We start from the raw sequence: 1746 nt of genomic DNA on the forward strand, positions 1-1746 counted from the left end.
TAGAAGGGGAGCATAGAGGCAACTGTTGCTCAGGTGTGAATGTCCACTCAAGTTGTTAGTGGCAGAAAGTGCTGTGAAGAGGAGACAGCTGGTACTAAACAACACGAAACATCCCGTTGGTTTTTTTGGTGTTGGTAAATTGTGCAATGCACTGAATTCTAATGCTCCTACCTGTTTTCGTCACTGTCTCGGTTTTTGGAAGGAAGAAGGGGCTGTATTTATGGTCTCATGTTTGTAATTTGACTTTTATTCCGGCCAACATGGTTTTGGTAATTCGCATATACTTCTCTCAGTTTCGACAATGGCAGGCACTTCAATTCGGTTCACCGGCTGGTTGTCTTTGGTGGTCAGTACTGACCGCGCCTTTCGAGACCTCATCATTTCTGTTTGGTGTGGAGATCAAATGCAGTTGGACTTGCATTGTACACTGGCCTGTGTTTCTAACCAGTGTCTATAACGAGACTCTTAGTACTTGGGTAAACTAACCACCGGATAGTATGTTCCCCATTCCAGGTGGAGGGGTGATTCATAAATCTTGATTTTTGTACAACAAGTTGTCAAATCGTTTACACTGATTGTCCAAATTTATTTTAATTCTATTTACATGCACCATTTTGACTTTTCGGCCTCACGACGAATCATAACAAGTATTATGAGAGATTCGGCTTTATTAGTTTATTCTAAAAATTTTTGTTCGACTGTGAGCATCTTGGTGTTTGTGTCCTAGCAAACAGTTTCTCAGTTTTACTGCTAAACACTGTTGTACAGTTGCTAACTTTCTACTTTAACATCTGCTACGTAAAACGGTATCTCTATATAGGTTTCTGAAATTCTCTGTGCCTAAGACTGACACGAGGATACCCACTATGGGTCGGCTGTTTTAAAATTGCCAACAAAGTTGACACAGGAGATTTTAAGAGCAAAGTTTTGCACATATCTTGAAAACAGAAGTGGGGTTGGAATCTGAGAAGGTTGATATGTAATACGATGGTGGTTTATCCCTCAGGTTTTGGTGAGGCGCTACTTTTGTATTTTGAATTAGCCTTCTTATATCTTGCGGGGTAGGCTAGCCGTCGGGCCATGCCAGTCGCCCTGACACCTCCGTTGTGCTAAATATAGCTATTCTGCCCCAGTATTGTGTCTTCTTTTCGTCTTCAGGTAAGCCTTGGTGCGCTACATGATATGCTGGAGAAACTGAGCAAACAGTTGACCAAATTGACAATTATCCTAACGCTTCTTAACCTTAACGTAGCAGCTTCTTGAGTGCTCCTACTGGATATGTGTAAAATTCTTGCCGAAAAATAAAATATGTAGTTTACTTCACAGTTTTTTGTTCAGGAATATATTTTCAATTGTTGAGGTAGCTGCACCTATACCCAGCATACAAAAAATAACTAATGCAGGAATAAATTTTTATTTAGTTGCAAATAAGACATTTTTCGAAAAATAAATGCCAACTTTGTTTAGCTCGGCCATTCGAAATCACAAAAACAAGTACGATTATAAATTAGTGTTAGCGTACCATGCGTCAGTTGGTAGAATTTGACAATGGGTAGCGTTTCTGGCGAGCTTGGAGTTCCGGACTCTGCTAATGGAGGCAAGAGGTCGGTGGTGAAAATGTCGAAGGACATCGGCGTACTACAAGCCGTCAGCATCATATTCGGTATTATTGTTGGGTCCGGTCATTTTCGTATCACCTGTTGGTGTTCTACGATATTCAAATTCTGTCGGTCTTTCGCTAATCAT

The 1746-nt window shown here is 40.7% G+C and overlaps 1 protein-coding gene across 1 annotated transcript; it reads right to left on the minus strand. All coding sequences in view use genetic code 11, as the record gives it.

The window, feature by feature from the left end:
- Positions 1-47: 47 nt before the first annotated feature.
- On the minus strand, positions 48-1631 carry EGR_10978 (hypothetical protein; the record flags this gene model as incomplete). Its single annotated transcript, XM_024500227.1, has 2 exons — positions 48-94; positions 1523-1631. 2 exons carry the CDS (start codon positions 1629-1631, stop codon positions 48-50), a joined length of 156 nt encoding a protein of 51 aa, XP_024345356.1.
- Between the last annotated feature and the right edge of the window lie 115 nt (positions 1632-1746).

This window comes from Echinococcus granulosus (genome assembly GCF_000524195.1).
Source record: "Echinococcus granulosus chromosome Unknown EG_S00318, whole genome shotgun sequence".
NCBI classification, from domain to species: Eukaryota; Metazoa; Platyhelminthes; class Cestoda; order Cyclophyllidea; family Taeniidae; genus Echinococcus; species Echinococcus granulosus.